Source organism: Solanum lycopersicum, chromosome 9, assembly GCF_036512215.1.
Source record: "Solanum lycopersicum chromosome 9, SLM_r2.1".
Taxonomy (NCBI): Eukaryota; Viridiplantae; Streptophyta; class Magnoliopsida; order Solanales; family Solanaceae; genus Solanum; species Solanum lycopersicum.
In genome coordinates, this window is record NC_090808.1 from 45,826,631 (window position 1) to 45,849,719 (window position 23,089).

The 23,089-nt window shown below is 35.1% G+C and overlaps 2 protein-coding genes across 2 annotated transcripts; one reads left to right on the top strand and one right to left on the bottom strand.

Moving 5' to 3' along the window:
- Positions 1-3,069: 3,069 nt before the first annotated feature.
- Positions 3,070-7,149, bottom strand: LOC138338531 (intracellular protein transport protein USO1-like). Its single transcript, XM_069289502.1, has 6 exons — positions 6,796-7,149; positions 6,417-6,614; positions 6,024-6,362; positions 4,748-4,895; positions 3,298-3,389; positions 3,070-3,255 (listed from the first exon to the last, which is right to left on the bottom strand). Exons 1-6 carry the CDS (start codon positions 7,147-7,149, stop codon positions 3,070-3,072), a joined length of 1,317 nt encoding a protein of 438 aa, XP_069145603.1.
- A 13,578-nt stretch (positions 7,150-20,727) lies between these two features.
- LOC138338532 (secreted RxLR effector protein 161-like) lies at positions 20,728-21,357 on the top strand. The gene has a single exon (XM_069289504.1). The coding sequence runs from the start codon at positions 20,728-20,730 to the stop codon at positions 21,355-21,357; it is 630 nt and encodes a 209-aa protein (XP_069145605.1).
- The last annotated feature ends 1,732 nt before the right edge of the window (positions 21,358-23,089 follow it).

Below are 23,089 nucleotides of genomic sequence, written 5' to 3' on the forward strand. Positions count from 1 at the left end.
GTGGTGATTCTGAAAAATTAAAATAATCCCTTAATCAGCACCGTTTCGCTTCCGCGCGAAAAAAGAGGTGTGACAATGTTTATGTTATTTGATATTAAATAACAACAAAACATAAAAGTTACACCAATTTTATTATTCCTTATATATAGTGACAAAAAATACAAATCTAATTATTTATTAAAGAATCAATATTTTATGACAACGTAAATGTGATTTGAGTACTTCACTTAGATATAGTTCTCTTCGCTTTTGATACAATAACAGTTAATAAATAAATTCACAAAAATAAATATTTCCTGGAAACAACTGGATATTTCAAGAGGACACTTAATCAAAAATAAGAATCATCAATTTTTTTTAAAAAGGGATAGATATATGATAAAAATTGCATACCATGGGTAGTGTTGGTTGATAATGGGAGGGGGAACCTTTCTACCCCTTTTCTTTAGGGTTTTTGGAAACTTTGAAGTAGAAGATCCATGTAGTTTCTGTACTGATTTTCTCTTGCTAGTACTTTGATTATTCATGACTATCGGGTCATGCAACCTTTTAAAACTCAATTCTTTGCAGTTTGGATCTTCTGAATCAAAAATTAAAGATTTTTTATATGTTAGATGCATAATTCAATACTAAAAACGATGTATACACAGTAAAATAAAGGGAAAAGGATCAAATATATTCCTAAACTATTCGAAAAGGTCTAGATATACCCACCATTTAAATTTTGGTTCACTCATGCCCTCGCCGTCCAACTTTTGATCCAAATATGCCCTTATGGGCTTTAGTTGTCATGTTGGACATATCTAACTCATTTTTCATTTCTGTAAATGTCACATGGAATTGTCATGTCATTTTGACCTTACCACATGATATTTATATGAAAATGGAAAGATATTCATACTCATAACACCTAATATGACCCATAAATCAACTCCTTTTAAATAAATGATCCAACCGATTTTCAACAATTTTGTGTAATTTTTATTTTTTCGACAAATTCTGAAAATGAGTAATCGATAATAAAAAATAAGAAGAATATGAAAAAAATAGAAAATTAATACCAAAAGTTCACAAATAATTATAGTACCCTTAAATCTAACATTTCAATATTTTTAAAAAAATATTTATTTTTCGGAATCTCAAAAAAGAGTAATTGATTAATAAAAAATATGAAAATATGAAAAAAATATAACTTAAAGCCAAAAGTTCAAAAATAAAAATAGAACATTTTATTCTACAATTTATTAAACTTTTTTATTTTTTTCGACAAATCCGGAAAAATGAGTAATTTTTTTTATAAAAAGGGGAAATATGAAAATAAAAAAAAAAATTTACGTCAAAATTCACAAATGAATATAGTAACCTTAAATTAAATAATTTCAATTATTTTTTATTTTTTATTTTTTTCATATTTTCCTATTTTTTTATTTGTAAATGTTTTTTTGCGTAATTTTTATATATTTTTCATATTTTTTTGTTAATAAATTCATTTTTGGGATGCCGAAAAAATTAAAAATTAAAAAAAATGTTGAATTTGAGGTTACTGTATTTATTTTTTAATTTTCGACGTTAATTTTATATTTTTTTATATTTTTTATTAATGAATTACTCATTTTGGAATTTATCAAAAAAAATAAAATTTTGTGAATTTTTGGCGTTAATTTTATATCTTTTTCATATTCTTTCTATTTTTTTATTAATCAATTACACATTTTCAGAATTTATCGAAAAAAATAAAAATTAAACAAAATTGTTGAAAATCGGTCGGATAATTTATTTAAAAGGGGGTTCATTTATGGGTCGAATTAGGTGTTTATGAGTCCGAATATCTTTCCATTTTCATATAAATGACATGTGGTAAGGTCAAAATGACATGAAAATTCCATGTGACATTTAAAGAAATGAAAAATGAGTTGGATATGTCCAACATGACAACTAACGCCCATAAGGGCATATTTGGACCCTGAAGAAACCTTACCCAGAACACGAACCAGGTTCGTGTAAGTTGCTTTTAAGTAAAGACAGAGTAAAGACACAAACACTTATTGAATTAAAAACCTTCCTCACTCAAGGAAGGAAAAACCTCGTTTTATTAATTCAACTATAAGATTTTGTGATTACAACTCAATAATCAAAAGTCTTATCTCTACTACTCCCTCGATTGACTCCAATTGATCTCTCCAAAAGGCCAAACCCACCTTTTGTTACAACTCTTACTAACACTCAACCCTACAAAGAGCCAAACCCACCCTTTGTACAATAAACTGTAAACTACAATTAAGAACAAAAACAAGACAAATAGTTCTACACGATAAAAACCTTCTCACTCAAGAATGTTTTGACCGTAGCAATCCTATCAATCTTGAAGACCTCAGTTTGATGAATAATTTTCTCTTATTCTCTGCGTGAAGTCATGGAATTTTTCATCAGCGTCTTCTTCTTCTTATAGAGTTCCTTTTGCCTTCAGTCCTTATAAGATAAGGTAAGGAAGTTATTGTTAAACAAGGATTCCCTTTTAAAGTACAATCCTTATTATATACAACTTCCTTCCTTAATAATATATTTAAGGTTTTCCTTATTTGTATCAATTTATACCTTTAATATATTATTTTTGGCTTTGACAAATAACTCTATTTTGTTGATTACTTGGCTGACCCATTTTACTCGATCTTGAACTCGAGCTTGGCTTCTTTTGCTGCGTACATTTGCTACTGATTATTTGTGCTTCTTGTCTATCATCAAAACATGAATTATCGATTCTATCATATTCTATCCTATTCCCCCTTTTTGATGAAGACAAACAAATCTTTCTGTGTGATGCATGCGCAAATACTCTTTCCCCTTTTGACAAATCAAAAAGAATCCAACAGCGGCTAAACAAACCCAATCAACATCCATAGCAACAATATAAGCCCAGCCAGTTGAGCATAATAAGTTTAAACAACTAAGAGAACCAGGTTCAAATAAGATGCTTTTTCAATGTGAAGGTTGACCAGGCTTAGTTGAACCAGAAGCCAGCATATCCAGAACTCTGTCAACTCTTGCATTGTTAGCAAGTTGTTGCTGCACTTACTGATCCTTCAACCTGTGAATTTCAGCATTTGAAGTGTCAAGTTTAGCACGTAACTGCTGCACTAACTGATCCTTCAACCTGTGAATTTCAGTATTTGAAGTGTCAAGTTCAGCACGTAACTTCTGGTTTTCTGACTCAAGAGTGGCATACTTTTCTTCAGCTACTTTAAGTTCCTTGAGTAACTAAGCAACATGTCCAGATGTACGTGGAGACGCAGTTGCAACCTGCTCCGACTCCATGGGAATGCCACAATCAGCAAGAATGGTTTGAGTGAACATATCTGCACAAGTTAAAATCCTGCCTTCTCCCAATGGTACTTCAAATGCATCAAACACTCTAGTTAACAGATTTCCAAAAACATCAATTCTTTGTCATCCATCAAAACTACAAACTCCATGTTTTCTCATTCCCCAAGAATTTCTCCCTTTTTGATGATGACAAACTATGTATATGTCTATCCACATTATATAATTTCCCCCTTTTGGCATCATTGAAAATCAATAACCAAAGAACTCGAATAACATTCAATGTGTGCAATATCATTTTTAACTCATAGCCACTTGGGCAACACTTTTAAGTACACTTCTACTAACAAAATGGTTAGTTAATCTGAGGATATTAGTCATCTTACACTCATACACAATTAAGATCTTCAATGAGAAACGAAATAAACAAATATGTACCAGTTTATGCCCTTAATCAAAAACATATAATATCATGAGTATGAGACAGACATAAGCACATCAAAGAGTCAAAAGAGTATAAAATTTGAGGATAAGAATTGAGACAAAGATTACTAAAGTGAGGAAGAAAAGGATGTTTACTTCCATTGATAATTTTTTTTCCAGTATGCCCATTGTGCACCAGCTTCTTTATTCTGATCAGTTTTCCTAGAATGTGAAATTTCATCAAGAGAAGCATGAGATACATCATCACCCTTTTTTTTTAACTCTACTCCGTAACATTTTCATTCCTCCATGATTTTCTTCCCTTTTTTTTTGATAGCCTTTTTCTTGATGACAACTTTGAAGGAGTACCAACTACCAGTAAGAGATTCATCACATTTTGGTGCACAAAGAGATGTGTTTATCAATAATGAAAGCAAGCAACAATTTATTTCTGTGAGAATTGTTCCCCCTGAGAGATAGACAAGTTATACACTTGGAATGGATGAAATATCAATTTGGAGTTTGTGAACCTGGTTCAGATGTGGATGGTAAAGCAAGGTTCCCCCTAAATTAAAGCATTAGTGACTTCAATACTGATATTTTAATCATTAGGCAGTTTGGGATTGAACGATGCTTATTATCAAAGAGGGTTCTTGGTGATCTTTATGAAAGTTGAATTTTTGATGATCGACCAGGTTCATTAGTGCTTATGTTTGACCCAAACTCAGGAAATTAATGCATTTGAAAAAGGATGGTACATACCTGAGTATTACAGAGACACCAGGTTCCCCTTTTTTTTTGTGTTTCTCCGTGATTTACTTAATGGTGTTAGCAAAGAGTAAAGATAACATCTGCAAACTTTCTAAGCATTGTTTAAGATGTGACTTGAGTGTGTACCTGTTACGGTACGAGGTTGAGTTAGCAGATATTCATGGTATAATTACTCAAGTGTAAGATTATTCTTTTACTAGCCAATTATTAAAGGAAATCATGATAATGCATCAACTTGTTTCGATAACACCATGCTTTGACTGATTTTTCTCAAGTTCTTCATATTCAAGGCCTTGACAAGAATGTTGCATCATCATATTCTCCCAGATCAAATGAATCTCAAGCTGATTCACAGAAAACCAACCCTTGTCAATTTTTAATACCTTCCAATGAACAAAAGGATCATGTTCACACAACAAAGTTCCCCCAAAGGTGTGCCATACTCTTACTGTCTCGATTGCTCTAATATTCACCCGATCTCCAAAACCATAGATAAGTATTAATTCATGTTGCAGGTGCATCAATGATTGTTAGCTGTGAACCAGGTTCATATGCAGTGTTTCCTAAATTTGCATCATCAAAGATGTTTGATATGTCACTTTCTTCAACTTTTTTTTCATTTTTCTCATCCTTTTCAAGGAATAAACTGCCTCCTTGAAAATCAAAGAGCGAGAGGAATTTTCTACCATTTTCAGCACCATTTTGGAGCATGCACTATTCATGTACCAAGTTGGCCTTTTCCCTCTCACCTTCACCTGAAACACTAGTCAAAGATTAGTCTTGGGAACCCAGATTAGCTTGGGCCCCTTTATGTGAGTAAAAGGATGAATAAGATTTCTTCTAGCCCATAAAGGCAAATAAGAAAACCTTTTATTTAGAGCATTTTTATTTCGAACCAGGTTCTTAGCCGTATCAGTCTTTTCCTTTTTGGTGAACTTAACATTTTTCTGAAAAGCCTCAAATAAAGCTTTACATTGATTCTTTAAATGACCTGAGTTTCCACAATGAGTGCATAAACTTTTAGACATGTGAATAGTGTGTGACACAAGATTATTCTGTTTTTTAAAACCTATCCCACTTCGACTAGTGGTTTGCTTTTCTTGAATCTGAGTTAAAATTTCAGAAGACCTGGTCCATCTAAGATTTCTTTCCATATCCAGTTTGGTATGATCAAGATTTTCTTGTAACAACCTATTCCTTTCTGTTAAAGCTTGATATTTTATGGTTAACAATTTTAGTTTTTCTTCTAGAGCTAATTGAAGTTCACTAGCAGAGTTTTTGCCCTTGTGAATTAACTCTGAGATTTTAATCTGTTCTTTTAATTTATTTTGAAGAAAGTGATTGTGTTTCTCAAGATTGTCATTGACTTCTCTTAAAGATGCATAGTTTTCCATCACTTGTTCTCTTTCAGAATTGACAGACTGATATGCATCTATAAGAGTACTCAATAAGGACTCTAGTTCCTTTTTAGAATATGATTCAATATTTACTTTGATGTGATGAAAACTTACCTTGATTTGATTGTCATCTTCTTCATCATCTTTAGAATCTGATCCAGCCATAAGTGCTAGTATGGTTTCTTGTGATCTGCAGGTTTCCTTTTCTTCCTTGGTTTCCACTGCTACAAGGGCAAGAAAGTCATAATCATCTTCTTGTTCTAGTGCAAGAAGAGACTGGTTTTTTGTCTCATCACCCTCAGACTCTTCATCAGATGAATTCCCCATTGCTGCAAAGGCCCTCTTCATTGACATATCTGTCTCTTGAGTTGTCATTCTTCTGTTTGAAGGGACAAACTTATCCTTTTTGATGTCTTTGCCCTTCTCAAAGTTTTCCTTTTTCTGCTCTAAGGCCTAAAGTGGACAGAATTTAATGAAGTGATCTGGGCTCCCACACTTATGACAAACCTGGTCTTTAGTGTTTTCAGATGGTTTTTCAGAAGCTTTCTTTTGAAAGGTCTGCCCTCTCTTTAGCATTCTGGTGAACCTTTTGTTTATGAGGGCAATATTTTCCTCTTCAAAATCATCTGATGTAGTAGCTTTTAGAACCAAGTTCCTTTCCTTTCTTTTTCCTCCAATTTCCTTTTCTTGGTTTTTCTTGAGTTCCTATGTGATGAGATTACCAATTAACTCATCCATGGCTAGTGAGTCTAGGTCGCGGGCTTCAGTGATAGCCTCGACTTTGCTTTCCCAAGTTTCAGGAAGGACACTCAAGAGTTTCCTTACTGCCTTTCCATTAGGCACTATCTCTCCTAAAGAGTACATCTCATTAATGATGGAGGTGAACCTGGTGTGCATGTCTTGAATAGTCTCCCCTTCTGGCATCTTGACATGACGAGATTCGATTGTATTCGTCTGGTCCTATGCCACATATCAGAATTTTCTTGGCTTTGGCATTGTTTTGAATTGCAAGCTTTTCTTCAGCATTCCATTCTTTTCTTTCCTTTGAGATTTTGGTGATTCCATCAGTTGCGGTTTTCATAGGTATGGTTGGGCCATCTAGAATTACTCCCCATAGATCAGGGTTTTTGCCAATAAGATGGTCCATCATACGATTTTTCCACCATCCATAATATTTGCCATTGAACACTAGTGGTTGTGTTTGTGAAGCTCCTTCTTGTGGGGTAGGTGGTGCTGCCATTGAGTCTTTTCAAGGTGTGAATCTTTTAACGAAAAGACCTGCTCTGATACTAATTGAAGAAACCTTACCCAGAACACGAACCAGGTTCGTGTAAGTTGCTTTTAAGTAAAGACAGAGTAAAGACACAAACACTTATTGAATTAAAAACCTTCCTCACTCAAGGAAGGAAAAACCTCGTTTTATTAATTCAACTATAAGATTTTGTGATTACAACTCAATAATCAAAAGTCTTATCTCTACTACTCCCTCGATTGACTCCAATCGATCTCTCCAAAAGGCCAAACCCACCTTTTGTTACAACTCTTACTAACACTCAACCCTACAAAGAGCCAAACCCACCCTTTGTACAATAAACTATAAACTACAATTAAGAACAAAAATAAGACAAATAGTTCTACACGATAAAAACCTTCTCACTCAAGAATGTTTTGACCGTAGCAATCCTATCAATCTTGAAGACCTCAGTTTGATGAATAATTTTCTCTTGTTCTCTGCGTGAAGTCATGGAATTTTTTATCAGCGTCTTCTTCTTCTTATAGAGTTCCTTTTGCCTTCAGTCCTTATCAGATAAGGTAAGGAAGTTATTGTTAAACAAGGATTCCCTTTTAAAGTACAATCCTTATTATATACAACTTCCTTCCTTAATAATATGTTTAAGGTTTTCCTTATTTGTATCAACTTATACCTTTAATATATTATTTTTTTGCTTTGACAAATAACTCTATTTTCTTGATTACTTGGCTGACCCATTTTACTCGATCTTGGACTCGAGCTTGACTTCTTTTGCTGCGTACATTTGCTACTGATTATTTGTGCTTCTTGTCTATCATCAAAACATGAATTATCGATTCTATCATATTCTATCAGACCCAAAGTTGGACGGCGAGAGCATGAGTGAACCAAACTTTAAACAGAGGGTATCTAGTAGTTTAGGACATATTTGACCCTTTTCCCTAAAATAAAATAAAAAGGTGTAAATCACAATGTAGAAGATGAGACAACCTAATTTATACTCTGAAAAGCGGCTGAATAGTGATAGGATTCTTTTGAAATACAAAATTATTTGAATTTGATAACTGAAATTGTAATGGGAGAGATTGAGGGCTTAAAGTGAGGAATGTGAAACGTTTGCTTTGGCCAAAGAATAACGTATCCGGTTAAGTGGAATTGGGGAAAACGAAGGGAATTTTGTATTTCTAATAAAATAGTAGGGAAATATTGAGAATGACTAAAGTAATGTTGTGTACTTATATAATTTTTTTTTAAATTTATTAGTTGAATAATAGCTAAATGAGTCATCTAAAAATTTAAAATAGACCCAAAATGTTGACCAACTTGATCAAGACCCAAAATTCAAAAGAAAAATCAGCTCTCAAATGAAAAATCAAACATTTAAACTATCTTGAAGATCAAATACAACAAATAAGGTAGGAAAATAAAGCATAAAAACAAAATTGAAGCAAAAATTTCAACATGATACAACTTAAAGAAAACTAACAAAATAATACAAATCCAGCATCAAACCGAATTAGATGGATGAAAAAATGAGATAGTGACGGATTTGGAAAGAGGATGAGAGAGGGGAAAATGACATAAATTTTTGGTTGAATGGGGTCACCGGAAACTTTTTGATGGATTTTTGACATAAATTTACATCAAAAGATAGCCCTTGAAAAGCTCTACACATTTATGTAAAAGGTATAGAATGGGCATTAGAATGGATATTCTCCAGAGTAGGTTGTGATGCAACTAAATTTGTTGGTGTATGGGCAATTGTGAAGGGGAAATGCCCAATGGATCGAATATGCTAGAGTAGAGAGATGGGGACCTAGAATTGAATCTGAAATAAATAGAAATACGATTTCGTCAAAGCAAACATGCCTGGCTATATAGAAACGACCAGAGTCTCTATCAAGATAATGATACCCAAGGTGTTTGGGGATGTATCCAAGGAATACACAAGACGCGCTACGAAAATCAAATTTGTGTTTGTTATAAGGTCGAAGACAGGGAAATCAAAGGCATTTGAACGCTCTTTAGAGAGAGTGATCTGGTGATTTGTGAAATGCTTGTTCAAATGAAGACTTACCACTATTCGAGGGTGATGGAAGTCGATTTATTAGATAAACAGCGGTGTCGAAGGCAAAGTGCTAGTAACAGAATAGGGTGGAGCTATAATCTAAGAGACTTAAGATTGTTTCAACTATATGGAGTTTTTTCCATTCAACTTTTTCTTATTGTTCATAGGTGTGAGGAGCTAAGACTCTTGTGAGATATTCTGAATTGCTAGAGGATAGGGGAAAGAGCACGAAACTTGCCAACCCAATCCGATTGAATTGACTTAATGTTGGTGTGCAATTGATTTTCAACCAAAAGCTTAAACTGCTCAACAATTGAGGTGACTTTTGATTTTAACTTCATTGGAAATTCCCAAGAAAAGTTTGAAAAATCATCTACAAACACGATAAAATATTTATGAACCTCAGAAGATAAGTGAGGTTCAGGACCCCAACCATCGACAAATATAAATGCAAAACAAAGGAGCTTTTATTGATTGAAGGTGGAAGGTGCAACTTTTGTGACTTTCCGAGTTGGAAAGCACTGCAAATATGATTAAAATTAAACCTAGAACAAGGTAAACTATGTTTCGGGATGTTTTGAGGAAGCACACGTTTGTGGGGATGACTTAAATGAAGATGCCAACATGTGGACGACGTTCTGGAAGATACAAAAGCGGATGGTGACTTGGAGATTACTCGTGGTTGGGAAGGTTGAAGCTTGAGACTTGAATGAGTACAAACCAGAGGCTTGAGTGAGTACAAACAATCATTACTCTGCCTTGAAAGAAGAGGCTTCTTGGATGCTGGATCCTTAACAATAAAATGAGAGGGATGAAATTCAAAAAAGACATCATTATCACGAGAAAATCTCTGAACGGAAAGTAAACGTTTTGTAATTGAAGGGACATGAAGAATATTATTAAGGGCTAAGGATTTGGAAGGGAGAGAGAGCATGGAATTACTAGTGTGATGAATAGGAAGCCCTTGCTCGCTCCCAACTTGAACTTGATCCATACCGTTGTAGTCCTCCACACTATGAAGGTTAGCAAGATCGGGTGATGTGAAAGCTGACACTGCTGTCCGGATACCAAATTTGGGGTGCAATATGATGTGATTGATGAGTCACATAAGCTGATGGATTAATTGTGTGATTGTATCATTGAAAACAATTTGGTTCAATATGATTTACGCCATTAAAAATTTGACAACACGAGTGAGAGTCTGAGGAGAACCACTGATTTCCAGCGGACGAATTGTTGTGATAACTTTGTCTACCACCAATGATTTCTTCATCTACATCTCTTGTTGTTGCGACCTCATCATCCGTTATTTTGCTTGTTGTATTGGCTCTCGTTCTGGGAAGCAAGCTGGCTGAAATTTGCAGAAGGATTGATAGGAAGGTACGACATTGTAGATGGTGAAATTGATATGGACGAGAGTGCTTGACCATGAATAAATTCATGGCTTAACAAAAGGCTGTGTAGCTCGCTAAAGGTGACAGGTTCTTGTTGAGCTGAGAGAGCAGTAACAATATCTTAAAATTCACTTCAAAGACCTTTGACACATGTAAATATTTTGATCAGGAAGGCAAACTGGGCGACCAGCAGATGCTAGTTCATCGAAAGTAATTTAACATTGTGAAGATATTGAGTGACGCTCAAATCCTCTTGTTTAAGATTCTAAAGCTGCATATGGAGGTTTAGAATTCGAGTATCTGATGGTGACGAGAAGGCTGCCTCTAGAGCATCCCAAATAGATTTTTCCATGCATAGACCTATAACAATTGGAATAGTCTCCTCCGAGAGATTAGATAATTAGGATCATAATTAATTGATCTTGTTTGATCCACCGAAGATATGTCAGATTGACAACATCTTGTTTGCCATCTTTGTGTGTCATATGAGAGGATGTAATAACCCGAGAGCACCCCCTCTAGTAGTAACACGGCGTACTCAACCTCGAAGAGGTCTTATACAAGCCCTTAGCATTCATTCATCACATAGGTATAAAAATAGTACGGAATTTAAAACTTTTCTTGACAAAGTCAACAATCGGTTGAGGTCTTATACAAGCCCTTAACATTCATTCATCACATAGGCATAAAAATAGTGCGGAATTTAAATCTTTTCTCAACAAAGTCAACAATCGAAATCTTATTTATAAACGAGTGAGGAACACTAAGTCTCAATATATCCAACTTAGACACGTCTCAATGTCATAAGAACAAGGCCCTTTCACAATTGAAAGAAAACTATTAGAAGTTCATTACAAGAATTTAAAGAAAACTTCTAAGATAAGTGTGCTCGAATCTTTGAAGACATACCCAATATTGAAGATATCAAGTCCAAGCACATCAATCTAGGAATGAACATCTAGTCACCTTCACCTACACTTTGTAGTAAAAACATGGAGAATGGTGTTAGTACAAATATGCACCAAGTATGATGACCATGCAAAAAAAGTTAAAGGGTACATTTTTTTTGAAATATATTTTTCATCCTATTTTGATAGAAAAATCATGAGACAAGTATAAGAAAAATATTCTCAAGCCAATATTCACATATAAGATGATCCTATAATATAAGACATGACCACATTCAACAAGTAACACCTTTCATCATTTTAGACCCTCTATCTAAGGTTATCTTAAAACCCACCTAAATAAGACATGAAGTGGCCGCCTATACAACCTCCACATACACACCTAAATGTTCCTCAAGACTACTAAATATAGAGACCTTTCCTTGTCAACATAACGCAATGAGTCAACATTCATTAGTACAGACATTTATGGAGAAATTCATGAATTTAGTGGACCTCACATAATAGTCTTTAAGGACTTAGGGAACTCACTTTATCATCTTCAAAGCCTACTTGTGTCATGTGTAGACAGCATCTCATACTACTACCCACACATTGTAGAACCTATCCAATAACTAGAGTGTGCATCCCACATGCTGGGAATAGGGATTAACCGACAGAGACCACACTATCTAGGTATGAAATCTAGAATCTACCATACTCCGTGGAGGGTGTTATACTTGCCAAGGGTAGAACTTATGATCAACCCATGTAGGCACATGGTTTAGGGGATATCAAAAGACTTTTTTGTAGTCTAGTCTCATATTCAAGTAGAGTTACTATCTTAAGCATATCCACTCGGTGCTAGCCTTAGCTCCCATATAGTAGTTCAATCACATGTATGTACTAGATAGGTCACCATCATTAGGTCTAGCCGACCCATATCACTTATCAAGAAGGGAACCATGCTTAGGTCTAGCCGATCAAGGTTCATAAGGATAGCTCATTGACCTTCTTAGAGAAGGTTTTCTACCGTTACGGCTCACCATCTCTATGTCTATCATTTCACAAAAGAAAGAGGCACCATCATAAGGTCTATCGCTTCAAGGTTTCACATTCACCTAGGTATATATACTTATCAAGAAAGGGAACCATTCTTAGGTCTACCGATTCAAAACATAGCCTAATAGCCTCATTCATCATTCATAGAAAGGGCATCATGCTTAGGTCTAGCCGATTCTAGATATTCATTCATTGATTCATTATTCAAGAAAGTATACCTAAGCCTGCCAAGTAAATATATCACATCCAACATCTTTCATCCGTCAAGGAAAGGTATATAAGTCTATCAATCAAGATACAACATTACATGTAAGCATGAAGAGAGAATCATGTTTCAATCACAATACCATAATACCTCGTACAAGATCCCCTTGATATCACATGATCACCTTCATCCTATGCCTTTACACATGCCTCATCATGATAATACTCATACATATCATGTAATTCATTCAAGGCCATGGTCACAACACATAAACAATAAGTAAACACCGCCACCATAAGTGGACCAAATCATACATGAACAGTTCCAATATAACAAGAGAATTAGGTCAACTTACTCATCACCCAAGCCATGATCACCATCATTCAAGTATACCAGAATTCATCATAATTAAGCATAGATAACAATATATATCCTCAATAAAATACAATCTAAGCACAATTTTAACAAAAACCATTCATAAACATAAAACCCAATTTATAAGCCAACTTTAGGAATTTAGTGAGATCATTTGTTCACGAGTTTTTAACCTTAAAATAATCAATAAACAATCAATATAATCATAGGTTACAAATGAAAATGTTTGATGCAAGAACCTACAAGTTTGAGTAAGAATTAGGGATTTTCACAATCTTTGGAAACTTGAAAACCATTTGAAGATTGGCTTTAATGAGGAAACTAGCTTTATTTAAACATTCACCATATCTTAAAGATGAATTCCCCACAAAACTGAAGAATAAGACTGTAGAAATTTTCAACTCTAGCTCCAACTTGTTCTTGAGATTCAAAGTGTTCTAAAAAGAACTATTTGGGAGAGGGGTTTGATTTTTAAGAATGAATTCTAACTCAAGGTTTCATTGGTTTAATATGCATAAAATAACCTCCCAATATTTAGTAATCCAAAGGTGAAATTTACCAAACCGCCCTTGGCTTATCCGTGTTTAAGAAAAAATTGCAAGTCAGACTTAAGACTCCCACCGACAGACCGTAGGTGGGTTATGGAATGTACTACAGGGTTCGTGGTCTAGGTCAGAGCCTCCTAAATAGAGGCTAATCCTCCACAAGCTAATTGTGGATCTACTCCCCTGACCTATGGGCCGTCATTCGAGTTAAGGGGTGTCACTCTCCTCCATCACTCAATCTGTTTTGACAGGTCTAGGTTTGAACTTTAGGTCCTCCTCAAGGACCCTAAGGGTGGTCCTTAGAGAGTCAACCCAAACGTTTAACCCCAAAACATGTCCAAATAGGTATTAGGGTATCCTTTACAAGTTTTAGGCTCCAAAAGAAACCTCAAATCAAAGAAAACATCCTAGAACACACTAGAAATCCAACGACTAGCTTCCGAACGTCATGGGCGTCTCTTGATGTTTGACCTCTCAAACCACCAAACTAACTTGTAAAGTTATTTTTATTCATTTATACGAGTTTACCAACTCATCAAATACATGTGAAGCTCTATTTCATCCTATTCAAATTTTAGGGTCATTACAAAGGCGGGCATACATAACTTCCATATACATAACCAAAAAGCTTGTCTAGAAGAAACGAACAAACTTTTGTTTTTCAAAAAAGATAATTTGTAGATGTTAATTTTATGGAACTAAAGTGATGAGCATTGTTGAGAGGTGAAGGAGGTCGGTTGTTTTCTTGAGCCATGGTTGTCGTTTGAGAAGTGAACGATGAGTCTGAAGTGTTCTCCACAAGCAAGAACCAAAGGATATATTATTTATATATCTCTTACAATGTGTTATGTCTATTCCTGTATTTATATACAACGATAGTAGTATAATTTTTATGTGACTTAGGAGATCTAATTATACTAAAACTAAGTTATCCCTTATCTTTAGGATTACTAGTTGACTTAAGAGTCGAACTCTTCAAAGGAGTCATAACAGTAGTTTCAACATGGGGTTGGCCGAAACTTCATAAATCTAAAAAAAAGTGAAGATTTGTAGAGAGTTTCAAATAAAGAAATGATAAAAAAAATTGGAGATTTTTCTGGCCGAGGGGTGGTGGCCGCCGGCGGCGATGGGAAGAAAAGGAAAGAAGCAAAATAAACTCAAAATTCTGATTTTTGGAGTCTTTTGTATTTCTCGTAGGGTCACCTAAGATCCTTTTGATCAAAATATTATAAATGGTTGAGATTCAATCTTTATCATTGTTATTGGACTGAATCTAAAATTGATTGGGCTACCAGAAATGGATCTAAATCAGCCCAATTCAATCAACATTGGGTCATTTGGGCCAATTAAAAAAAACAAAGACAAACAATCAAAAATATTATAATACAAAACAAAAGTATAAGAAAAACCTTACTATATATTGTAGGAGTAAATAAACACGTAAAACATTAGGTGTTCACATCTACTACATAAGTGTGGCTAGGACAAGTCCTAGCTCACGATATAAATATGAAAACTTATCATGCCCTTAACCATGAGGAGTCACCAAAACTTTAAAGGCTGATGGAAGTTGTATTTACGCAGTTGGATGAATGTGCGTCATGACATATACTGTAAAATAATATATGTACAAGAAATGTATGCAGCCAGTTTTTGGAATGTACTGAGGATGACGAAAAATGCATGAGTACGTATAAGCAAAATAACATAAAGAGTCTTAAAATATGAAAATGCATGGCCAAGTAAAACATGACATAATCTAATAAGTTGAATTGATTAAACATAGTACAAGGTCAATGCCATATTTTGAAGATCATATTGTAAGTAGAACTTATAAACTATTGAGGAATTCATAAACTATGGTGGGAGATATCATTAGTCGACACAAACCATGTGAGCTAGAACATGAAGTCCAGTATAAACCTCCCACACTGGAAAAAAGGATCCAAACTTGCCAAGGTAAGGACATTGTTACATACAGTGAGCTAAAGTGGATTTACTAGTTAGGGTAAATTAAAATAGCCTTAAGGGGCACATAGTCATAGGACGAGGCGATTATTTCTAAAGAACTCTGTCATCTCTTACGGGTGAGCCTCCATCCCAAAGTTCACTCGGTGCTAAGTAAACTCCCAATGAAAAATATGCATAGTCATATCATAATCATAATCTTTGAAGTGGTAAGAATCTAGTAATACCAAATCATTCATAAACTTTATAATACTAAGAATACCTCCTTTAAATCATGATTCATAACGTACTCATACGAGACACAATCTAAAGCATATTAATCATGATTTAGAACACAACAGCTTTATTAGGCCGTTAGTCCCTTTAAGATGGATACAAGTTCGTCTTAAAATACCTTTTAATTTATAAAACTAAACAGAACAAATTAACTTTTTATTTTATCTTTGATTATTTTTATAAATAAACAATATTGATTACTTTGAATAAAGTTAAGAGTAAACTAATTTTTGTTTAGGATTTTTTTTTAAAAAAAAAAGAAATTTGAGAATAATATCATTGTGAATATGAAAGCTTTTCAGAAACGCAGTTCCAATGAAATTAAACCACACCACAAACACCTCCAATATCATGAGAAGAACATTGAAGAAAACGGTGACGGGCAAGTAATTACTATAGTGTTCACATGTGCCTAAACTCATAGTTTGGCTGATACTATAGACATGTAATTCATGATGATTTGTACCAGTATTAAATGAATGTTTTGGTAGTCAAAAATTGCAAATTTGTACTTATGCAACATTGTTAATCTTGAGATTTTGAATATGGCAAAATTGAGTTGAACAGGTAGTGCAACATGTTCCTGTGAAATATTGCAGCAGATATGCAAGTGGCGGCGTACGTGTTATATATGGAAACTTATATGTACGTTTTTGTTTATAGTAGTTTACTTAGTTGAGGAAAACTATTAAAAATAAATTTGAGTACAATAAGGTTTCGAGAAAAAGAGTTTGTAGAAGTCAACAAGGATTTGTAGAAGACAAATACAAAATTGATTTGTACAAGGATTGGCTGAATTTCTGGTCTATAAATAGAGAGCTATTTTGATCACAAAAACTCGCGCACCTACAAAGAGAGAACTTCAAAACACGATCAAGAGGGTTGAGAGAGTTTTGTTAAAATCTTTTGAGTGTTGCGAGTTGAGTGTTAAAGTTGTACGATTGTATTCAAGAGTTTGTTTACAATCTAGGTAGTAAATTTGCTTGACAAGTTAGAGTACTTGAAAAGCATTGAAAAGATAGAAAACTAGGGAGTAGTTTTTTGTCTTTGAGTAGAAGGAATTAGAGTTTATAATTCCTTGAGAGCTTAAACGGTTTAATATTTGTATTACTTGAAAGTTACAAATAATACAAAGTACTGTTCAAATTAATTACTGTTAAAGTTTTTCAAGAAGCCACAAACTAGTTGTTAGTACGTGTTCCTTTGATGAATTCAGGAGGGTAGAATTCCAACAAGTGGTATCAGAGCGAGGTTATCTTTAGAGAGTCTAACAACTCAAGATAAGATCAACATAAGTTCTGCACCTCCACTCGGACACGGTAAGGGTCAACACATCAACAGACCTCCACTATTCAATGGACAATACTACTCATGGTGGAAGGCAAGGATGGAAGACTTCATTCAAGCTGAAGACTATGAATTATGGGTAAGAATTAATAAGGGACCACTAATTCCTACCATCACTGATAGTGAAGGAAATAAAATACCTAAACCCGCAGATACATATAATGAAGCAGATTATAAGATGCTAGGAAAGAATGCAAAAGCTAAGTGTATTCTTGTGTGTGGATTAGGACCTAATGAATTCAACTGTATCTCAAGTTGTACCTCCGCTAAACAAATATGGGATACCTTACAAAACGCTCATGAAGGGACTACTCAAGTCCGAAAATTCAGGATTGCTAGTTTGTGTTCAGAATATGAAGCCTTTAAGATGAAATCCGGAGAATCTCTTCAAGATATGTTCCCCAGATTCACCACTGTGGTAAACGAACTAATCTCATTAGGCAAAGTATATACCACTGAAGAACAGGTTGACAAAGTACATAAGATTTTGCCTAGGTCTTGGGAAATCAAAGTCACTGCCATTAGAGAAGCTAAGGACCTAACTACTATGTCTTTAGATGAATTAGTTGGAAATCTCAAGACCTACGAGATGAATGTTGACAAAAGAGGTGAAGGAAATAAAGAAAAAGTTCTTGGTCTTAAAGCAACTGAAAGTGACGAATCAGACATAGATGACAATGATCTAGCTTTGATAAGTAGGAACTTCAAGAAACTCTTTAAAAGGGGGTTAAACTCTGCCAAGAAATCAACACCCTTGAAAGAAAAAAATCCTGAACGATCACAAAATGGAGGTTGTTTTAAGTGTGGTAAGACAGATCATCAAATAAAGGACTGCCCAATGTGGGAATTAGAATGGAAAAAGGAAAAAGCTGAAAAAGAAAGGAAGGAACTCCTCAACAAAAAGAAAACCAAAGAAAAGGAACAAGCAATGTATGCAGCCTGGGGAACAGGTTCCTCGGACATGTATGAAGATGTTGAAGACCTTGCCTTGATGGCAATAGAAGAATCAGACGCTAAACCTGAATCAGACGCTGAAGAAACTGAGGAAGAAGTGAGAGAAAGCAAGCAGCAGTGGTACATGGACAGTGCTTGCTCAAGACACATGACAGGGAATAAGGCATTGTTTCTCTCACTAGAAGAAGGAAAAGGAGGTATGGTTGCTTTTGGTGTTGGAAAAAAGGGTCAAATTAAAGGTTGTGGAAAGATTGGAAGAACTGATGAACATTCAATTGATAAAGTATACTATGTGGAAGGACTTAGACACAATTTACTCAGCATATCTCAATTGTGTGATAAAGGTAACAAGGTAATCTTTCTATCCACTGGTGTTCAAGTAATCAATCTAAACACACAAAAATTAGTGTTAACAGGAAAAAGAGATAAACATGTCTACACTGTAGACACCTCAACTATCTCTAACACAAATCTAGTGTGTTTAAGCGTGTTGGAAAAAGATCCCTTGCTGTGGCATAAACGGTTGGGTCATGCTAGCCAAGTTCAATTAAACAAAGTTATCATCAAGGATTTAGTTATAGGACTGCCTAAAAATAAATTCAAGGAAGATAAGGTTTGTGAAGCATGTACTCTAGGAAAACAGATAAAATCATCATTTAAGTCCAAACAGTTGGTAAGCTCAACTTGTTCCTTAGAACTAATTCACATGGATTTATGTGGACTAATGAGGGTTCAAAGTAGAGGGGGGAAAAGATATGTGTTTGTCTTAGTGGATGATTACACTAGGTACACCTGGACACTATTCCTTACTGTAAAAGATGATGCATTTAAAGTTTTCTGTTCACTAATGAGAAAAATTCAAAGAAAATATGGGAAACAACTAAAGGCAATCAGATCAGATCATGGAACTGAATTTGAAAATTCAAAGTTTGCACAATATTGTGACCATCATGGAGTTGATCACAACTTCTCTGCCCCTAGAACACCTCAGCAAAACGGTGTGGTGGAGAGAAAGAACAGAACTCTTCAAGAAATGGCTAGAACTATGATGATCGCAAGCAAAATTGCAAACCAATTCTGGGCAGAAACAATAAAAACTGCTTGCTACACCATAAATCGTTGCATGACCAGACCCTTGTTAGAAAAAACTCCATATGAATTATTCAAAGGAAGAAAGCCCAACATCTCTCATCATAGAGTTTTTGGATGCAAGTGCTTCATTCATAACAATGGAAAAAATCTGCTTGGAAAACTTGATGCTAGAAGTGACAATGGAATTTTTCTTGGGTATTCCACACATAGTAAAGCCTATAGAGTACTCAACAAAAGAACTATGTGTGTCGAAGAAAGTGTTCATGTTATTTTCGATGAAAGCAGCACTATGTCAAATGAAGATGTGCTGTTCAGTAACACATCAGCTGAAGAACATGCTATCTCTGAACAGGAACAAGTCCAAGAAACTGGTTCCTCTGACACAACAAACAGAGAAGAAACTGAAACTCAAGTGAATTCTGATGAAAGAGTTGATACAGATGAAAATCAATCAGATGTTAATGAAGAACAAGAAAGATCAACTCCTATCCTAAAAGAGTACAAATACCAAGGATCACATCCATTGGAAAACCTGCTCATTGATCTCTCTTCAGGAATTACCACTCGATAAAGAATGAAGAATTACTACGCGCATAGTGCATTCCTATCCATGGTAGAACCAAAGAAAATAAGTGAAGCTCTTCAAGATGCAGATTGAATTATATCCATGGAAGAAGAATTACATCAATTTGAAAGAAGTAAAGTATGGCATCTAGTACCTAAACCCTCAAACAGAACTGTAATTGGAACTAAATGGGTGTTTAGGAACAAGTTAGATGAACATGGTACCATAATCAGAAACAAAGCTAGGTTGGTTGTTCAAGGATATAATCAAGAAGAAGGGATAGATTATGATGAAACTTTTGCACCCGTGGAAAGAATAGAAGCAATCAGACTGCTTATAGCTTTCGCATCTCACATGGAATTCACATTGTATCAGATGGATGTCAAAAGTGCTTTTTTAAATGGGCTATTACAAGAAGAAGTTTTTGTTAAACAACCCCCCGGCTTCGAGAATAATGACTTCCCTGATCATGTCTATAAGCTTGACAAAGCTCTCTACGGGTTAAAACAAGCTCCAAGGGCATGGTATGATAGATTGTCAAAATTCCTTTTAAGTCATGGATATTCAAGAGGTAAAATTGACAATACACTCTTCTTCAAGAATAAATAAAAGGGTCTGCTGATCGTGCAAATCTATGTTGACGATATCATATTTGGAGCTACAAATAAGAGTCTCACAAAAGAATTTGCAAATCTTATGAGCAATGAGTTTGAAATGAGTATGATGGGTGAATTAAACTACTTTCTTGGGCTTTAAATAAAACAAACACCTGGAGGTACATGGATTCATCAACAAAAATATGTAAAAGAATTGCTTAAGAGGTTCAAAATGGACGATGCCAAACCAATTGATACTCCAATAGCCCCTGCCACTAAGTTGGACCTTGAAGGAACAGGTTCTGCTGTTGAACAAAAACTGTATAGAGGTATGATTGGCTCCCTTTTATATCTTACTGCTAGTCGAACTGATATTGTGTTTAGTGTAGGATTATGTGCTCGCTTTCAAACTAATCCTAAAGAATCACATATTCAAGCAGTCAAGAGAATCCTCAGATATCTAAAAGGAACCTCTGATTTAGGACTTTGGTACCCAAAAGGAAGCAACTTTGATTTAGTTGGGTATGCGGATGCTGACTATGCTGGATACTTGGGTGACAGAAAAAGCACTACAGGAATGGCTCACTTTCTAGGATCATGTCTTATTTCATGGGGATCAAAGAAACGAAACTCAGTTGCACTATCCACTGCTGAGGCTGAGTACGTAGCAGTTCATGTTGCGCCCAACTTCTGTGGATTAAGCAACAACTTAGTGATTTCGGTCTCAAAATTGAACAAGTCCCAATTTTCTGCGATAATACTAATGCTATCAACATTGCAAAAAATCCAGTACAACATAAGAGAACTAAACACATTGACATTCGTCATCACTTTCTTAGAGACAATGTGGAAAAGGGTTTAATCTCTATGAATTTATGTACTACGGAAGAACAAATCGCGGACATCTTTACAAAGGCATTAGCAAGGGAACACTTTGAAAGGAACAGGCTAGAGCTAGGAATGATGAAGACCAACTAAGCAAATAAAAGCTGAAGGAATTGGACTCTCAAAATCATTTATGCATGCTTAAAAGGTATGTCTACTTTTCTTAACTAAGATAGACAAAAATTATAAGACCAATGCATTGGATTCCGTTCCTTTAATTAAATGAAAAAAAAATATTCATCATCACAACCGCCAATTCAAAACCTGCAGAAAACCTTTTTAGTCATACCTGTTCCCATTCTCAGTAAAACCCTTACACTTCCCTACAATTCCTCTTAAACAGTTCCCTTTTCTCTTTCTTCTCCGATTGTCCCCATTCTCTCTAAAACCCTTGAAAACCCAGAATCCACATTGTGTTGTTTAGAAAAAATGGCCATGTCCTACAATCTTTCACTAGCCATAATTCCCTTTGATGCTCAAGAAAGCCTACACGCCCTACCAGCCATTCTCTACATTGATTCGACCAGCATAACTCGATGGTCTCTTATGGAAGATGCTTTAGTTCAGGGGGAAGAGAGAAGTCAAGGGTTAGAAAAAGATAATATGAGTGCACAAAGTGAGGGGGAACATATGTTTTTGTCACATGACCAAGAAAATAGTTCTGATGATGAAAATATCACTTTACTTGAAATGCTTTCCAAAATCAGAACGTGTTCCAAACAAAGTTCATCTTCTTGCAAACCTCCTGCTACGACTCTTCCTGAAACTCCAGAAGAACCTCACTCTTACAGGCAAAGGTGCCAATGAGAGTAACTAGATCTGCACAACGCACTCAAGAAGCAGAGACTTTGGCTAAATCAACCAAGAAAATTCGCACAAGAAAGCGTAAGTCTTCTTCATCGTTAAACCTTGTAGCAGATACAGTGAAAAGTCAGAAACGGAAAAAAATTTCATCCAAATCAAAATTTCATGATGACAGTGATTATCATGCAAGAGTGTTAGCCTTTAAGAAGAGGAGTGTGATTAGGGAGAGAGTAATTTCTGGCTTTGGGGGTGGTGAGATGGATGAGTTAGTGATCATCTTACAAGAACAAGGTTGGACAGAACTGATGCTTCAAGGATCCTTTAGGCGTAAAATGGGTAGAGTAGAAACCAGAGAATTTTATATCAATGCAACAGGAACTGCCTCGTCAATTACTAGTACTGTGTGTGGTATTTATTTTACACTTACTGCTGAGATTTTGTCTTCAATACTTAGAATTCCTACAGGGGATGGGGTCACTATGTCAAGAAGGATTGGCCTCCTTTAGAGGGTAACACCTCTCAACTTGACATATGTAGGCAATTCTAGTGTTGACAAGGGATGTATGTTACCTTTACATCAGATGCTGTTTAATGTAGTTCACAAAATTCTTCTTCCAAGAAAGCAAAAAAGGACTAAAGCATGTTACTTGGATCTCACACTTATGGACTTACTGTTGTCTAGGACTCAAATAAACTTGTCAATCCTAATCATGAGTCACATACATAGTTTGTCCAAGGTTGATAAAAAGCAAAGGGGTTTGGCTTATGGATTTTGGTTAGGACATGTATTTGAACATTTTGGTGTGCCCGTAAAGAAGTGGCAGATTCAAACCATTTCTTATGTCAAGGGGAAGGTAGATTACATGAACATGCCTGGTACGCCTAAAAGGGTTGATGTGAAAACT

Bases quoted from the DNA above. Each gene is read 5' to 3' on its own strand.
- LOC138338531 (XM_069289502.1), bottom strand. From the start codon at position 7,149: ATGGCAGCACCACCTACCCCACAAGAAGGAGCTTCACAAACACAACCA. The intron at 4,896-6,023 runs GTAAGTTTTCAT...GTTCATTGGAAG, and splicing joins AAGATGACAATCAAATCAAG to GTATTAAAAATTGACAAGGG. The intron at 3,390-4,747 runs GTTGATGCATTA...ATGCATTTGAAG, and splicing joins GCATGGTGTTATCGAAACAA to TACCATTGGGAGAAGGCAGG.
- LOC138338532 (XM_069289504.1), top strand. From the start codon at position 20,728: ATGGACGATGCCAAACCAATTGATACTCCAATAGCCCCTGCCACTAAG.